At 40.9% G+C, this 15748-nt stretch overlaps 1 protein-coding gene across 1 annotated transcript in view; it reads left to right on the forward strand.

Annotated features, from left to right (window-relative positions):
* MALRD1 (MAM and LDL receptor class A domain containing 1) overlaps window positions 1-15748 on the forward strand; it is a 500931-nt gene that overhangs the window by 16198 nt on the left and 468985 nt on the right. The window contains exons 5-6 of the mRNA XM_090049813.1: window positions 3483-3629; window positions 14725-14882. Coding sequence (XP_089905939.1) covers window positions 3483-3629; window positions 14725-14882 — 305 coding nt within the window. The remainder of the gene's footprint in view (window positions 1-3482; window positions 3630-14724; window positions 14883-15748) is intronic.

A 15748-nucleotide genomic window follows, 5' to 3' on the forward strand; every position in this document is an offset into this window, starting at 1 on the left:
TTAGTGATGGGAGATGGTAGTGGATTCTGATCCCTGGGTTCTGATCCCTGCTGCTAATATTCTGTGTACATTTTGCATTAAATAACCATTGGGCAATGTTTACTGAGACACTCTCCAAGAAAAGGTACCGATCAATGGATTAGAAAGAGTGGGATCGAAATGCTCCAAACCCAGCCTAGCCTAAAGTCCTGGGAAGTAGAATGTGAGCTGGAACCCCTTCAGATTGAGAAGGGGCTCAACTTTGGGTCCCCCACATCCTGGGTGAGTACTCTAAACATTAGGAAAAGAAACAGAACTGGTGTAGCACAACACCCTGATATTTTTAATGAAAATGGCTCTGGCTGCTGGTCTCAGCACCATCGTGTGTATTATATGGGCTTTGAGCTTGCTTACCAGATTTGGGCATATGGAGGCTTAGCTGTAAGCTGGCTGTGAGTGAGGTACCCAGCTACTTAGCCTGGGAATCATGTCCAAGGCTGTATGTAGATGAAACATTGTAGGGGACTCTCAGGTGCAAAGTACAAATGCAGAAGTATTTAAGGCATCAATTAGGTTTTACAGCTCCTGGAGGGGGGAAGGCTTCTGAATTGTTGCTTTGATCAAAGGCACCTAGGTGCTACCTGTGTCCCAGTTTAAGTGTCTAAAGTGCACCTCTGAAACTTGTCGACTCAGGGACAGACCCAGGATTTCCCAAAGTGTGTGTGGGGGGGGAAGGGGGGAAAGCACAGACAGCAACCCACGCTGCACCTCCTTGCTCTCAGACTTCTGCCTCCTATCAGCAGTGCAGGCACTACGGGAGCATCCAGGAATTTCTGTAAGTCTCTAAAGCATGTGAGAATATCCACGGCCTTCCCCTTGGTGCTCAGAGGCACATCCTGTCCCCTCCTCCACTTGCTGCTGTTGTTTTCCCTACTGCTGGGTGGGAGGGGGGTAAAGCTGTATAGCTGTTGCTGCCCATCCCAGATGGACTGTACAGGGACTGGGTTCAGCTGGGAATGGGGACCGGACAGTGGCAGCAGGGTTGGAGGGGCAGTTCCCTCTCCCCGTGCCTGGTTGCCAAGGAGGAGGAAAACTACTTCCCCATTGTGCTATTGCTACTGTCTCTGTCCCCAAGTGACCCCAGGCTCTACATAGCAGATCTGGGGTGGGCAGAAGTGGCTCTGGAGCTTCTCTCCCTCCTGGGAAAGCAGAAGCAACAGTGGGGTGAGGGCAGGAAGGCAAAGTGAAGAAATGTGCCTCTGAGCACCCAAGGGAAAGGAGAGGAGGGCCTTAAAAATGTCCCTAGAAGCTCCCACTGTATCCTTCATTCCAAAATGGGGGTGGAGCCTTGCCCCCTCTAGACCTACCCCATCCACACACACTTTCCTCACTGCCAGTATCAGCTCTCCTGCTCCCACTATTCCTGCTCGTTCACCACTGGGATAAAAAAGGTCATATCTTGTTGCTTTTACCCACTGAGCTCCTTCCTAGCAATTCTGTCACCTTCCCTTCAGTTGAAGCATATATGTTTTTTGCCCTTAACTTTCTATTCATGAATGTTAAAATACCCAGGAATTAAGATAGAGTTGTTTCTGATTTCATAACAAAAATATTCTACGGCAATCAGAACATTAGCGATATTTAACACAATTTAAGTCTCTTTTTTCTTTTAATAGGATTGGATCATTCAAATTATTTCTGAAGCTGCATGGATTATTTATGTAGGGTCAGGTTTTATAGATTGTATGCATAACAATCTCACATTAACATCACCATTAAAACAATAAATGTTAAAATGTTTAACTGCAGCCCATTTTTCTGAAGGTTGCCCGCGTCTGTTACCCAGCCAGGCTGTAGCAGGAAGTAATGCGCTTGCATAAAAACTGGCTTGGTTAGCTTTACATCAGCAGGATGACTATTCAACATTTAATGTCTTTTACAGTTTTTACTTTACGGTTCCTTTATGTGCAATCATTTCAGTAATTCTCTATGTAAAGAAGTGGCATAACAGATGATGACAGTTTGAATCTAGCCCAGGGACCTTCTCCACCTGGCCCTCTGGGTTACCAGTGGGCTACTGGAAGTTGGGAGTTTGGTCAGGGATGGGCACAGCCTGGTTCAGAATCTGGGACTGTGCAGCCCTGGTAGTTATAGCACTTGGTGGCAGGTAGGCAAGCGTGGGACGTGCATCACAGTCCTCGGTTACCTTGCAGCTGTCTGGCCTGCTGCTGCTTGCGAGCAGCCTAGCTTATGGCCGCTTGTGCTATTGCGGCTGTAGTAGCTGTTGCCACAGTAGCCACCACTGCCACCCTGCCACCGCTGCGGTGGCTATGGCTACTGCCCCTTCTCCAGGCCCAGGTCCAGATTCACCCTGAGAGCAGCCCCAAAATCCAGATCCAGTGCAGGGCGCACCGTGAGGTTTGTATCCCTGCAGTAACCATGATGCAGTTGTAGGAATCAGCCACTTCAAATCATGGACTATCTTAAGAAAAACATTGAAATAATCAAAGTGTTCTTTATCTTCATTAGTGTATGAAGGTTCAGTGTGGTTAGAATTCTTCCACAGTACCAAAATTGAGACATTTTGGGGACTTTTCAGTCCTCTGAAGTTCTTTGGAAATTAACCATGTGGGCACAAAGGGATTTAAATTTGTCTCTGTAATGGAAGGGGGAGAACTGGTCTTCATGCCAAAATTAAGAGAAAATGCTCAGGAGAATGAAATTAAAATAACTGTGAAACTGGATAAACAGTAACCTATTATGTACTATTGCCAACCAAATTCTCATTCTGCATACAGTTCAGCAGGTGCTTGGTATTTCTGGGGTGCTGTTGTTGCCATTAAGAAGGTTTTAATACATTTATAAGGAATGGTCAGTAGTATTTTAGATATCATAAGGTGTCAATTAGTAGAAAATGTTGGCCTTTTACTGCACCCACAAGATCTTGATTTTTAATAATTGCTATCAAATGAAACTTCATAATATTGTGAGTGATTTTATTCTTGTGGTGCAACAAACACACAAACCTGTGCAATACTGCATTCAGTATCACCTCTGAATACATAACTGAAATGTTGCATTGTATCATAGAGATATTTATTTAACTTGCTACTTATGGCTGATTTTATGTAGTAATCACTTACAGGAAATAGCTGTTTATCCTTCCCTCTGACATGTCATGTTTGATGAAATGATTGATAGTGCTTGAAAACTTTCTTTCTCTGAGTGAACTCGCAGAGGTAGAAAATGATTGGCCAATATAAATAGCAGTATGTTGCTCTCAAAGAACCATCCATCTTTAGGGACTGACTTTTTGAAGTGATATCATTAAAGATGGCAGCCCTGAATATCATCTACACCCACTAGTAGCCTGGATATGTGTGAGGTAACCAGAGGCAGAAGCACTGTCAAGTAGTTTAATGAACATGCACCTCTAATGGGAAACAGCCTCATAAATAATGACTTTAGGAGAAACTGAACAATTGCTTTCCATTGCCGTATAGTACAGCCAGCCTGCAGTTTTGAATTTGACATGTGTGACTGGAATTACAATGCAACATTTGAACGTGCATCCTGGGCGCATGTGAAAGCAGGACGTAATACCCCCTCCAATTCAAGTCCTTTGAGAGAGCAAAGCAAAGATACTGAAGGTAAGAACATTGTTATACACAGTTAGTAGTTGTCATTTAAGACTGATATTTTTTAGGAAGTGAGAGGGACTCTTCATAAAAATAGAATTAAAAAGCATGAAAAGTTATTACATGCATTATTTCATACTTAAATTACCCTTTATTTCTGCATATTAAGTAAGGATAACAAGAACAGTGCATGTTCTGGATAAACTTAAAATATTTATTTAAACGTTTCCAAATAAGCTGATGATTGGCAAATCAAATCTTACACTCTATGTTTTGTCCTACTGGTAGGCAAGAACTACCTCACCAGGATTCTTTGGCAAATGGAATCCCTCCAGCTTCTTTTTGTTGGCAGTGTCTTTTTGTTGCCATAATGTTATTTGTAAGGCACTGCTCTGTTTCAGTCTTTTATGCAAAAATATCACTTGATATTTTTAGAAGACCTGCACATAAACATTTGCTAATCTGAATAATTAATACTGTTTAAAAACTGTCTGAAGATGGCTACAGTTATGATTCCCTAACCAAAAGTACAACTTTAGCACTGGCAATTCAAAGTTTCTTTACAGCACTTTTTGCAGTATATTGATAAAGACTTTTGAATAGCTTAACATATATAAAATGCACGCCTTTTTAGATGGAATAGAGTCTCTGTGCCCATATACTTCTTTACTTTTCTTTTGGGATTATGATCCAAGAAGTTACATAGCATTTGCTGTGAATGGTAACATTTGTATCTCTTGAGGACTGTTAGTACCTCTATTGGTAAGTGAACTTTTGGAATAAAAATAATGCAAAGCACATTTGGAAACTCCCAGTAGCCAGTACTGATTAAATAAATGTGCTTGGGGTTCTTTTGTTTGTGCTTTTGGTCTCTTGCTTTGCTTGAAGTAAGTTGCAAGTTTTCAATGCTTTATGTCAATCAAGATGCTTCTAGTTTAAGCGAATTTGTAGGCAAATACAGTTACTATATGCACATGGTCTTATTGAGTAGAAGGGGTGTTGCATAGGAAACTAAGATTCATATTTTTATTAATTTACTGGGTGGCATTGATGCTGCTGGTAGTACTTAGAGAATAAAAAAGTTCCTACCTAGAGGATCTTGCTCTTCTGCTCAGGGCTGTATCACTAATTTAGATCTGAATGTCTTCTAGGCATGGACTGTGGAGGTTCTTGCTTTTCTCTCTACCATGGAGAATAGTCCTTTTCCTAGGACTTTTTTTGAGCACAGTATTAACCAACTATTTCCCTGTCATTGCAGTAGCAGGACATTGGCAGTGTCTTTCACTCTCATACTTTTACATACCAGGGGTGTTCTTGTTGTGCTCTGTAATTGCATGTGAAGGTTTCAAGCCATAGTTTTGGAGAGTTCTTCACTTAATGATTACTTGCAGGTGCAAGGGACTGGATTTCACAGCCCTGGAGGCTTCTTTCTCCCTTTTGTTTGTAATTGTGTTATGGGATCTTCCATTTCCACGTGGAAAGGTGGCAATGAAGGAATCTTGGTTTAACACATCTATCAAGTCAGAAAATGTCCCTGATAGAACAATATTGTAAGCAGCAGTAGTGTCTGTAAACAATTCTATGGTAATATTTGACCAAAGAGGGTGGTCATTTTCTTATGGATGCTATATTCTTTCTGCCTTTTCATGTGATCTTTGACAAGATAGTGTTGGGTATTTGGTCAGATCAGACTTAATACCATAAGTGACATTTATTGGAAATGAATGTGTTTGGAAATTCCTGTAATGAAGATATCTGGATATCATCCCTTAGGTAAATATATATTTTACATAGGGACTATGTACAAACAATATACATAGGTAACTAAGTAGCCTGACTATAATGCAACACCTGCTTGGACTTCTAAAATCTTTCAGTATCATAAAGGAGCGATAACAAAGGGCATTACAAAAGAAAAACAATTACAAATATGAATTTTTCAGAAATGTTGGAAGGCAGCCAAAGTCCTGAACTGGTACATCTTATCTCTCCTTGATACACACTTATGCAGCATTTCATGTTTTGCTAATTATTCAAACTATGAAAGAAAAGCAAAGGTCAGCTTAATGACTAAAATGCTGCCAGCCAGAAAAATTTTAGGAAAAGCTCAAAAATGCCTCATGTCGCATGAAGGTTCAAACTTGCAAATAGAAGGGATTTTTTAAAATTTTGATTTGTTGTTGATCAAAGCTTCCACTACCCTAAATAGGAAAGGGTAACAAGTTAAATAATGAAAAACAGCTCAAGACAGTCATATCTATAAAGAAAGAATTGCTTATAGGATTTGAGTAACCCTCCTTTCCTGGTATTCTTAAATTTAATTTTAAAAAACTCTAACCTTAGCTGCCTTTTTTTAAAAGGTCATTTCCCCAGTGCTGTCTTTTAGTCACTTGCTTTGTTACTTTTCCTGCTAGTTTACCTAATGATAGAAATTCTCAGATATTTTGCTTTCCCCTCTAACCCTACAACTTCTATCCTTACTGTATTTCTTGTCCAGCTTCTGCCACACTGGGCATGGCTGCCATAATTATTTCTCTTCTTATTCCAGCACTTTGCTTTCCCACATCAAAGAAGATACTTATTTAATTAGAAATAATATAAGCCAGTTCTCTGGAAGTTTTATTTTTACATATTATAAAACCAAATCAAGTCAACTTCTATACCTTGGTTAAAAGAAAAAGCAAGCAAACAACATTCATTACACCTCTCCTCCCAAGTAACTAATACTGACTATCCCATAAGGTGAATGGAGGTGTGGGGGTGGTATGGCCACATCATTTGAAAAGTACTTCCCCACCCCCTGAAATTTTCCTAAGTTATTTTATTTGAGGTGTCACAAGTTCCCCCTCTCCCTATCTCCCACTACAAATTAAAACAACTCTTAGTTAGAGAGGCAGGGGGTACCATTCCTTGAGAGCCTGATTGCACGTCCTTGTGGCAGTGAGGTGAAGTCTCCAATCCTCTTGGTAGGGGTGTCCAATCCTCTTGGTAGCTGATAGTGATGGTGCAGGGGACAGATCAGGGTTCTCCAGTTCTGGTGGGTTTGGATTCCCTCTTGTCAGGGGAAAGAGGGGGTGGGGTCTGGCAGATTCAGGTTTCACTTGATCTGTGTAGACCCTGACCCAGAACTGCCAGACCCTACCTCTTCCCTACCCAAACAGCTGGGAACCCACCCCCATCAGGACTGGGGACCACTGATCTGACCCCCATATGGAAACAGTCTAGACTAGTGGTGGGCAAAATATGACCTTTGGGCTGGATATGGCCCATCAACTGATTGGATCGAGCCTGCGGCTGCCCCCATAGTGGTCCACATGGGGTTGAGCTCCACTTGCTTCAACCAGGGCAGCCCACTAAGGCTGTGTGAAATTTCAACAGATGTTTCATTTTGAAGCTGTTTCAACTTATTTTGAGCTCAGAATGGTGAATTTGAAATGAAATGAAAGGCTTCAAAACAGCTCTCAGCAGGCTGGGGCCAGCAGCAATTACTCGGTGCTGCCACAGGCACCAGCCTGCAGCAGCAGCCTACTGAAACCCAGTGTGCAGACTGGGGGGCCCATGCCCTCCAGGAAGAGCTGGGGGAATGGACAGAAAGCTGGGGAATCGACACCAGGGGCTGGGGGAATGGTAAGGTCCCTGACCATTCCCCCAGTTCCTGGTTCGATTCTCCAATTCCCTGATCTTTCCCTCAGCTCTTCCCATGGGGCACAGGCTCCTGGATGATGCAGGATGACAGCATGGACCTCCAGCTGGGCTATTTCCCCAGCTGGCAGCAGCAGCCTGCTGAAGCCCTGCACACAGATCTGTGGGCCACATCCCCTGGGAAGAGCTGAGGAAATGATCAGAGATCTGGAGAATGGAACTGGGAACTGTGGCTGAGAGGTTGAGCTGCTCCAGCTCCAGGACAGCATGGGGTGCCAAGCCGTGCTGCTGCACCCACACTATGGGGCAGCTGCCACACAGGTGCCAGGCGGGGTGGGGGCAATCCCCACTGCCCTGTGCTGTATGTGGGGGGAGCTCTGCCATGACCCCTCAGAGACCTCAATCACTGCTCCTGCAGGCAGTGAGTGCAGGGTTTGTTTGTTTGGGTTTTTTTTCTTTTTTAAAGCTCTGCACATCAGCTGTGGAGCATGTGGATGTTACCCTGCCAGTAGGGGTCAGCACCAGCACCCGAGTCTGCCTGGGGCAGCCCATGCCGAGTGCTGGGAAGAACCAGTGCTGGTGCTGGCCCCAACTAGGAGTGGCAGCCTGCTGTCATCCTGCATGCACATCTGGGGGCCTGCACCCCTTCAGAGGGCTGCTGGGTTCTGCCAGAGTCCTCCCAGGGGACGCAGTCCCCAGATCTATATGCCGGATGACAGCAGGTTACTGCTGCCGGCAAGTGATATTAGTTTTGCTTTGAACAGTTTGAGGTGCAGTTTCACAAACACCCCTGCACGTACCTCCTTGAAACATGGCACGCTTCATGCCCTGAGAAGGGGCTACCATCCCTGCAATATTCATCTGTTCATATTGGCTGTTCAAATGTTTGTTTCACATTTACCTGTCTCAATTTAGAGACATTGAGTTTTTTGGGGTATTTTTTTTGCCATGTGGCCATCTACTAGGATGTATCCAGATATTCAGCTTGGAGATTATGAGCTTGTGGTCAGTCCAGCATTCTGTACTTCTCATGGCCTTTGTCACTCGACATCCTGTCTGTCTAGTCTCCTGATGATGACACAATCAATGAGCTACAAGTGCTTGGAGTGCAGGTGCATCGAAGACATCTTGTTCTGGTTTGGCAAGTGGTGATGGTGATGAGGAGGTCATGTTCAGCACATTTCCTCAGCAGGAGAAGCCTGTTTCTGTTGTATTGCCCAAGGCCATTTTTTCTGAAGATGCCTGGCTATATGCCTGGTAATCTGTGGCAACTCCAGCACTGAAGTCACCAAGGATGATGAGCTTATCAGCCTAAAGAGACTCCAGATTTTCATAAAATTCCTGGTACCTACAAACCAGTGAGTAAATGGTAGAATCTATAAGTAAGTGGCAAGCTGGTAGAACCTATAAAAAAGAATAAAACTGCCAGTTACATGGATAAATATGGTCTGCTGAACAAGTGAGCATGGTTTTTGTAAAGGAAAATTCTGCTTCACCAATCTGCTTGAGTTCTTTGAGGGTGGTAACAAGCACATGGACAAGAGGGGTCCAACTGACATAATATATTTGGACTTTCAAAATGCTTTTGACACAGGTCATCACCAAAGGCTTTTAAAAACCCCCCTACATTTCCTGGGTTTTCAAGAAAGCTGCTTTAATGGATTGAGAGCTGGTTAAAAGATAAGAAGCAAAGAGTAAGGCTAAATGATAATTTTTCAGGATGGAGGGGGTTTGAAAAGTGGGTTTCCACTGGGATCTGTTCTGGGTCAGCTTTGTTTAACATTTTCTCAGTGTCCTGGAATTTAGGGTGTACAGTGATATCTCCAAGTTTGCAGATTACATCAAATTATTCTATGTACTCAAGTCCTGAGCTGCCAGAGAGGAACTGTAGAAACATCTCACCAAGCTAAGTGAGTTAGGTAAAAATATGGCAGATGAGCTTTAGTGTTCACAAGTGCAAAATAATGCACCTGGAGGAAAAATAACTTCAACTATACAAATCCACAGTGGTCCTACATCTTAAATACTATGTGCAGTTCTGGTCTCTGCAAAAAGATATAGTAGAATTAGAAAAGATACAGAGAAGGACAAGCAAACTCTGTTGGTATAGAGCAGCTGCCATACTAGAAAAAAACTGAAAAGGCTGGAAATCCTCAGCTTAGAAAGAAGAAGACTGAAGAGGGGATACGACCTCTAGGTCTATAAAAACATGAAGGATGCAGACAAAGTGAACAGGCAGTTGTTAATTATAAAGTCCAAGAATAATAGAACTGGGGTGAAACCACTGAAATTAGTAGAAGGTAGGTGTAAAACTAGCAAGCAAATCAAATCTTTCATGCATCATGTAGTTAACTCCTGAAATTCATTGCCACAGTAGGTGCTAGAGATATATAGCATAACTAGATTAAAAAAAGGGACTACACTAATTTATGTCTGATAGCTCTATTAATAGCTGACTGCCACCAAGAAGCAAGTGTAGGTTGCTCATTCACTGCCACTCCAAACATGTCAGAGCCTGGGAATTAGGCACACTAGCCAGTTGGGGAATTCCAGAATACATAGGAAAAAAGATCCCAACCAAGCCTGAGTGGCACTAAGGCATGCGTTAGGATGAACCCCTCTAAACCAGCTACACTGACTATTACCAATCTGTGACTGAATTTTAAGTGTGGCTGTTCACATACTTTTGATTGATTATAGTCATCTTTTTCAGAACTCTTAGCTATAATCTGTGGACCCCCAGAGATATGCAGACCACAGGTTGAAAACCACTGCTCTATGTTCCTCATTCCTGCCCTACTGCCTTGAACCCCCCAGGCCCCATCCCCACAGTGTGTGGGGCAGCGGGGGGTAGGAGGGGGCCCAAGCAGGTCCTTGCAGGCTGGAACTCTGCCAGCCCAGCCTGCAAGAGAAAAACCACTTTCCCAAGTTTTTCTGCCTTAAAGGAGAATCGATTTTTAAAGTTTGTTCGCAACCCTTTCATGTATTCTTGTGACCCATTTCTGGGTCACAACCCATGGGTTTAGAAACACTGATATAGACATGCCTCTGCTGTCTTTTGATATATAGAGGGTAAGTAGGTTTACAATAGAGATAAAATGAATGTGATAACTTGCTCTAAGATTCTGAGAAACTTTCAACAAGTTGGCCTCAGTTTAAACAAGACACAAATTTGGAAAGGAGCAGGTAAAATATAAGACCTATAATTAATAAACAGCAAGTTCAATGAAATTCAAATTGGAGGCAGTTACTTACCTTACTCCAACCTTAGATCATTCCAGCTCTAAGAAGATTTCTGGATATGGCAGTATTTTGAGAAATCGTTGTCAATAGTAGCTTATCAAAAACCCTTAAGATAGCTTTTTAATATACACAATATGTGGATCTGGGTCACATTTAATAAACTAAAACAACTCTACCTGTTCTATCTGCTGAAGCAATACACTTCCAGAAGCCCCAAAGGAGCAGCAGTATTTTTAAGTGGAAAAATGAAGTCCAGCTGTCGACTGGGTTTTTTAATAATTCAGTCCTTTTTTTTTTTGGTTTGGATTTTAAATAAAAATAGATCACTTATTGGCAATATCACATTCAAAACCGCTGCTTGACATTCTGCCTCAGAATCAAGGACTTTAATTATGACTAATGAAATTTTAGATCAAGTGATCATAGAAGGAGACCATTATCTAGAGTCCTGATTAAGCAGTCATTGAGTAGAAGGCTAGAGAAAGAACTTAAGAGCCTACATTGACCTTCTCTTAGTAGCAATTTCAGCATCTGCTAATTGACTTCAGCAAATTAGAAATTGGAATATTTTGATTTCTATTTATAAAATAGAAGAAGTAAAGGGTGAGACTTGTTTGAAATGTATTCAATGATACTAATGTAGGTGATGTTAAAGGAGTCAACTTTCAGCAGGCCTACTGCCATGCTAAAATGACCTTCATATTGCCTGATTATGTCAAGATGAATTTTTAGCCCTCTGGTGCCAGACAGAAGTTCTCCAAAATCTATGAGGACACTAATGTATAAAATAGTGCAAATCATAAACAGAACAATCTCTATGGTGGCCCAGTCTAAGTAGGCCAATTTTTATCTTAGCAGAAAACTATGAGGAATGTGACAAGGGAAAAACATACTTGCTTGAACCATTAATCTCTACAATGCTACCCGACAGACCTTGGCAGCAAATAGCAATAATTTTGTATTTCTGGAAAGGACACACATTCATTATTGTAGTTGATTACTTTTCTAGATATATTGACTTGGCTATACTTCCATAGGCCTCACTGGCATATGTCATCCTAAAACTGAAGTCAATAGGTGCATGGTCTGTAGCTCTTGAAGTCCTCATTTACAATGATTAGTTTTAGTCTGCATTTGAAACATACTTACCTTTCTTAATAGATTTTTTTTCAACATTGTATTAATAGTCCACATAACTCCCAGAGCAATTGGGAGGCTGACAAAGCAGTGCAAACTTATTTCTGTAAAAATCATCAGACCCATGTATAACATGAGTGTATTTGCCTCGATCTATAATATCTCCAGCAAAATTTATGACTGGAATAAGGTTAAGGACTCCTTTACCTGTGGCACCACTGAAACTTAAACCTAAGGGGGTCTTCCTGAAAATATTTTTTGAAAACATTCAGCTGCAGTAGAACACCAGTGTGAAGCACAAAACAAAATCATTACATAAATTAAGAACAGTATGCATAATTTGGCTCAAACGCTTTGAGCTTAGCAGAAACTTCCAGATTCTACCTGGTGGAGACCAAAACAGTTCATCTTCAGTATTTTCAAATTTAACAAAAAGATCCACTGTTCAGAAATGCCTCGACCCCCTCTTTCCTACTTATCCTCCCACTTCAGAGAACTCCATGTGAAAATGTGATAGAAGTGAAATTGTGGTCTGGAAGTCTAACAAGACGTATTCTAAGACAATATATTTAAAACTTCATGAAGAGTTATTTAAGCAGACTGTTATGGAGACATGGTTATGTAGGCTTAAGGATTTTAGATTTATTTCAATTATTTTATATTTTATATAGAAACTATGCCCTCTAATCTGGTTCATTTTAATAATCCACAATTGTATTTTAAAGATGTGAATATACACCATTTACTGATTTTAAGTTTTTGTCTTTTATTTTAATGGAAGAGATGTATGGTGGTAGTAGAGTAGTTGGTCCTCCACATTTACTAGACACAATCATGATGGTTTGTAAAGGGGGATAGAATAAATGGGAAAACTTCTAGGAGGGAGGATTTCTAGCTGCTTACTTAAAGTTTTGTTCTTTTTATATCCTCACACATTCCTATGATAATGAATAATTTTAACAAGCATTAATTCAATAAATTCATGATGTATCTTATTGGTTAACTCATTTATTTCCAGCTGCCATTCTTTGATGGATAATTATTCTCTTGAGCCTAAAAAAATTGTGCGTTTTTAAGAACTCATTTTTTACAATAATTTTCTGTAAATGCTTGTTTATTTTCCTGAAATGCATGAGCACTTTTGTCCAGTTTGTTTGCTTTCAACACTAGCATATCAAACTAAAATAAATAAAGACTGCAGTATTTGCATTAGACTGAAGGAGAATGATTTTTTAAATCAACAGGCAAAAAATAAATCAAGTTTATTTAAAGAGTTTTAAGTACTAATAATATGCAGGTTTTCATGTGTTTAAATTAAACACAAACAGTCCGTAAGAGTCACTTTAATGTTAAGTGACAAAAGATACAGCATATACAATAAATGGTTTTCAGAAGAGAGGAGGTTAAAATCAACGAGGCATTAGAAGTTTAATGCTATTTTTCTAGCAGTATTGTTGTGATGTTACCAGCTATAGGGGTTCTATCTTTGGTTTAGGAATAGGTGCAAGAAACTCTACCAGAAATTAATAGGCTTTAAAATATGCATGCTTTGTTGTTCTATTAAAGTGGCATTCTGGAATATTTATATAATATTTCCTTGTTTTATCAAGGTTAGATTCCACAGTGTGAACAGAGATGGCAAGCATTATATTACAGTATGAAAGCCTGAATACAATGCATAATAAAACTGTAACAAGAGGAGAGGCCTTTTCACAAAATCTACAGCTACCCAGTTCCAGGAAATGCTTTTTTCACTTCTTTCCTCTTGCAGTTTGCACCAATGTTCCAAAAACAAGGTTTAATTTGAAAGCAAAATATTTACAGTAGGTGAAAGGAGACACATTAAACTTGAAAACAAACAAGGATGCCATTAAATATCTTAAGTAGCAGCTTAAGAAAATAGTAAAATATCAAATAACTTGTGAGAAGAAAAGAATATGCTATATTTGATGAAGAACGATATGGTTAGTGTTTTTATTTCTAATAGATAAAAGAAACCATTGAGTATATAAGGTATTCTTTTAGACCTTTGTAGAAATGCTTTTATGAGGTCAGTAGGTCAAGAAGAGTCCCAATTAGATTCCTGTTTCAGATGGAAAGGCAATGTGCTGCAGACACCTTAGTTCAGAGCTTTAGACCTTGTGTGCAGAGCTATAGAGATCTTATATCTCCTGGTGTTTTCAGTAGGAAGGCAGAACTCTCTCTTTCTCTCTCCCTCATTCTCTCTCCACAAGAAAGCAAAAAGATTAGTTATGAAATGATTGAAAATGTTAGACAGGTAACCAAATGTGGAACAATTCATAATCTGAGACTTTTATCTTCAGTCTATTATTAGGGATTTTAATCATAGAATCATAGAAAATTAGGTTGGATGGGACCTCAGGGCGTCGTTCAGTTGTCCTTCTTCAGCAGTCCCTTGCAGTTGCGAACGATTGTCTTCCAGGATTGTCTTATCTATATTTCTGAAGATGGCTGATGAGGCCTATCTGGGATTGACAAACTCTATTACAGCTTGGACGTGTTTCTGTGAGGGGTGGGTGGCACTGGATTCTTGATTTGGTCTGTGATATGCTGTTTCTGCCACTCCTACTTTTCCATCCCGTGTTGTTGTCATGAGGTTTCAGAGTACTGAAATCCCTGTAGCAGACTCTTCCTCCATTTGGGGTGATCATCTAGTCCAACCCTCTGCTCAGAACAGGACTGCTCAGAACACAACCTCCAAGGATGGAGATTCCATAATCTGTCTGGGTAATCTGTCCCAATGCTTTACTACCTTCCTAGTGACAGAGTTTTTCCTAATATCTAAACTAAACTTCTCTTGCTGCAACTTGAATAATAACATCAGCTCATGCAAATGTTTGCTTGTTAAAGTCATTATATGGCCCAAATAATAATAACTTTTTAAATGAGAAAATGTTAGATATCTCACAATTTGAATCATTGTATCAGTTTAGAACAAGGCAATCCACTCCTATTGAAATAGTTTGTTTTCTTTTTAATTATAGGAATTCTGTAATCCTTATTTTTAAAGACTGTGGGGAAGATGTTTTGTGAAATAGTTCACTGTTTTCTTTTCTTTTTTCAGGCCATTACATGTGGGTAGGAGCTAATGATAACACATTATACAAAAGAGTTTATGTTAACAGCTCCATGTGTCATTGCTTTGGCAAGAATTGCCATCTTCAATTTTATTACTCCATGGCAGACAGCAGCATTCTCAAAGTGGTCCTGTATATTAATAAGGTAAGGAGAAACTTACAATAATTTTCAGACAGTAAGGAAATGAAAGTTCAGCTGTTGCTAGTCAAAAAGGAAGAAAGCCTGTTTAGTAGCACATGCTACTCTGCTTTGTTGGGGACTGACTGTAGGACAGGGGTGGGCAATTATTTTGGCTGGAGGGCCACTTAATGAGTTTTGGTGAACTGTCGAGGGCCACAAGGGTAGCCCCATCCCTTGACATGTGTTCTTCCCCCTGGTCACCATCTTGGGACCAGAAGTCCCACCCTGAACCCCTGACTTTTGCCACCAGAAGTTCCTCCCCTTACCCTCTTGTACCTGCCCCACTTGGAAGTACTCCTTTTGGAAAGGGTGGGTGGGTATCATCTTAGAACCAGAAAACAATCATATCATAGACTAGAAGTCAAACACCTGCTATACCATATTTAAATTTTATTACAAAAATATGTTGTCATGATTTGTGTTTGCATATAGAGATGATTGCATAACTAAAAATAAGTCTTACTTTTGTATATTGTGTGTGTGGGTGCATGGGGTGTGGTTGGGGTTGCGTGCATGTGTATGGTGGGGGGGTGTAGAGAGGCCTTGTGAAGGGGTGTAGCTGCATGTGTGGGGGGCAGTAGGGTATGTTGGGGGGACATATGTGAGGAGGTTGTGGAGGCAGGGTATGTGTGTGTGGCATTTGTGGGGTGTGAGGGAGGGTAGGGGGTGAGGGGACCCATCATACACTCCCCACCCATGGTGCACAGCACCCACTGTCAGCAGCAACAGAAGGTGGTGGGCACCTGGGGCCCATGCAGGTGCTGCTGTGCAGCAGTTTCATAGTTTCATAGTAGCTAGAGTCGGAAGGGACCTAGGTAGATCATCTAGTC

Source organism: Crocodylus siamensis, chromosome 5 (genome assembly GCF_052110815.1).
Source record: "Crocodylus siamensis isolate JL-2025a chromosome 5, ASM5211081v1, whole genome shotgun sequence".
NCBI lineage: Eukaryota > Metazoa > Chordata > Crocodylia > Crocodylidae > Crocodylus > Crocodylus siamensis.